The sequence below is a fragment of the Octodon degus genome, unplaced genomic scaffold, assembly GCF_000260255.1.
Source record: "Octodon degus isolate 3935 unplaced genomic scaffold, OctDeg1.0 scaffold00037, whole genome shotgun sequence".
In the NCBI taxonomy this organism is placed as follows: domain Eukaryota; kingdom Metazoa; phylum Chordata; class Mammalia; order Rodentia; family Octodontidae; genus Octodon; species Octodon degus.
In genome coordinates this window covers 6,059,501-6,061,508 of record NW_004524613.1, presented here as the reverse complement: position 1 = coordinate 6,061,508, position 2,008 = coordinate 6,059,501, and the positions used below count along the sequence as shown (strand labels likewise).

The 2,008-nt window shown below is 41.1% G+C and overlaps 1 protein-coding gene across 2 annotated transcripts in view; it reads left to right on the top strand.

Moving 5' to 3' along the window:
- LOC101574099 (ubiquinol-cytochrome-c reductase complex assembly factor 1) overlaps window positions 1-2,008 on the top strand; it is a 114,092-nt gene that overhangs the window by 17,043 nt on the left and 95,041 nt on the right. For both annotated transcript variants that reach the window (XM_023714850.1, XM_023714852.1), the window contains exon 3: window positions 1,532-1,627. In XM_023714850.1, coding sequence (XP_023570618.1) covers window positions 1,532-1,627 — 96 coding nt within the window. The remainder of the gene's footprint in view (window positions 1-1,531; window positions 1,628-2,008) is intronic.

The following is a 2,008-nucleotide window of genomic DNA, read 5'->3' as shown; positions in this document are numbered from 1 at the left end:
AAATTTTATTTATTTATGTGTGTATGTGTGTGTGTGTGTGTGTGTGTGTGTGGCCAGCTCAGCCCACCAGGGGGCGGGACTGGCTGGCATGTGGTGCTGGGGGATTGAACCGCGGTCCCTGTGCTTTGTGACGCTTGTTCTAAGTAGGTGCTTTAGACCACTGAGCCATCTCACCAGCCCCAATTATCCATCTCTTTATCAAACTTTTCCTGTAGTTTTACTCTTGTGATTATTGCCACAATTAAGATGGATATAGTTTTCTCTTCAGGAAATTATTTTCAAAACTGTGTGTTGTTTCTGATTAAAAGAAAAAAAAAAAAAAAAAAAAAACAAACCATCTGGCCAGGCATGGTGGCATATGCGTGTAATTCTAGCACTCTGGAGACTGAGGCAGGAGGATGGCTGCAAGTCAAAGTTAGCCTCAACTGTAGTGAGTTCAAGGTCAGCCTGAACTGCAGAGTGAAACCCTGTCTACAAAACAAACAAGAAGAATGACTGTAACAGAGTTGTGATGAAGATTAAAGAAGGAAATATGCAGCCAAACATGGTGGCACATGCCTGTAATCCCAGCGCCCCGAGAGGCTAAGGCAAGAGAACAGCAAGTTTAAGCCAGCCTAGGAAATTTAGTGTGTTAGCAAGACTCTGTCACAAATTAAAAAATGCAAAAAGGGCTGGGATGTATCTCAGTGCAAAGGCCCTGGGTTCAATCCCTAGTACTGCCATAAAGGAAGAAAAGAATATGTAAAACCTGGCGCATTAAAATTGTAAGTAGTGGCTTCTACGTTGCCAGGTTGTTTTGTTGTTGTTGTTTTGTTTGTTTGGTTGTTTGGTTGTTTTTGTCTCTTTGGAGATGGGGTCTTGCATTGCAGTTCAAGCTGGCCTTCAACTCACTGTGTAGCCCCTGCTGGCCTCAAACTCATGATGATCCTCTTGCCTCAGCCTCCCGAGTGCTGGGCTTGCAGGCTTGTGCCCCCATGCTTGGCACCAAGTTATTCTTAAATGCAGTGTTATGCTCTGAGTAATGATGTTGATAATAGTGGTAGTGATGATGGAAACCTACACAGTTGTTGAGTACCTGCTTTGTGAGAGGCCCTTTACCTAGTTGTCTCCTTTAATCCTCACTGTAACAGAGGTTCAGTAAGTTGCTCATCTCTCCAAGCTGTAGGTGACAGGAGTAGGTTTGAATCTTAAAATTGGTGATTTTTTTCCCCATATATATTGCAGTCCTGCCAATATTTAAATAGATATCATGATTCTGTTTTTTAGGTTTGATTCAGATGTAGGTCCATGTTTTGAATGTGGAATCTTTTTAGTCCTTCAAATATTTAATATATATTTATTGTGTGCTAATTATGTACTGGACACTATTCAAAGTACTGGTGTTGGATCCTTTTGGTAATCAAATTACCAGGAACTGGGCTAAACAAGGTTGGATAGGTCCTCTAGTCTTCACTTGGAAGATGCTTTACTCAGATTAGCCCTCTAAGTGAATGTACATTGTTGCTTACTTTTTTTTTTTTTTAATCCCTAGTGGCTCCAGATGAGCCAGGCCCTAAGCTGTGGTGGGTCAGAAGAGATTCCTGGAGTACACATAGAGCAAAAGAGGAAGTACCACATCACAAATAAGGTGAGACTTATTAAAGCTTTCTGTTTAGAAAGTGCTTTCTGATAGATGTTTTTATTTGAATTTGAACAAAAGTGTTAGCTAGGTGAGGCACAGATTTTAAGCGGATGTAGAAGGTGAGAGAGTCTGAACGTGACTTGCCCTGGGGCCCAAAAGATGATAAGTGAAAGGCCAGCTGAGTATGTGAGCCCAAGTCTTCAGAGCTTATGTCATGTGTTTCATTTAGTGTACTTGTTTTTGAAAATCACTTTAGAGGAAAAAGTCTATGAATTTTGTACAAGTTAAAAATGAAGATGGGTTGTGCTCCAAATTTTTTGATCAAGAAGATTATGGAGCCACAGAGAAATGCGTTCGATGATCTAAAGTGAGCCTGGGGAGAGTCAC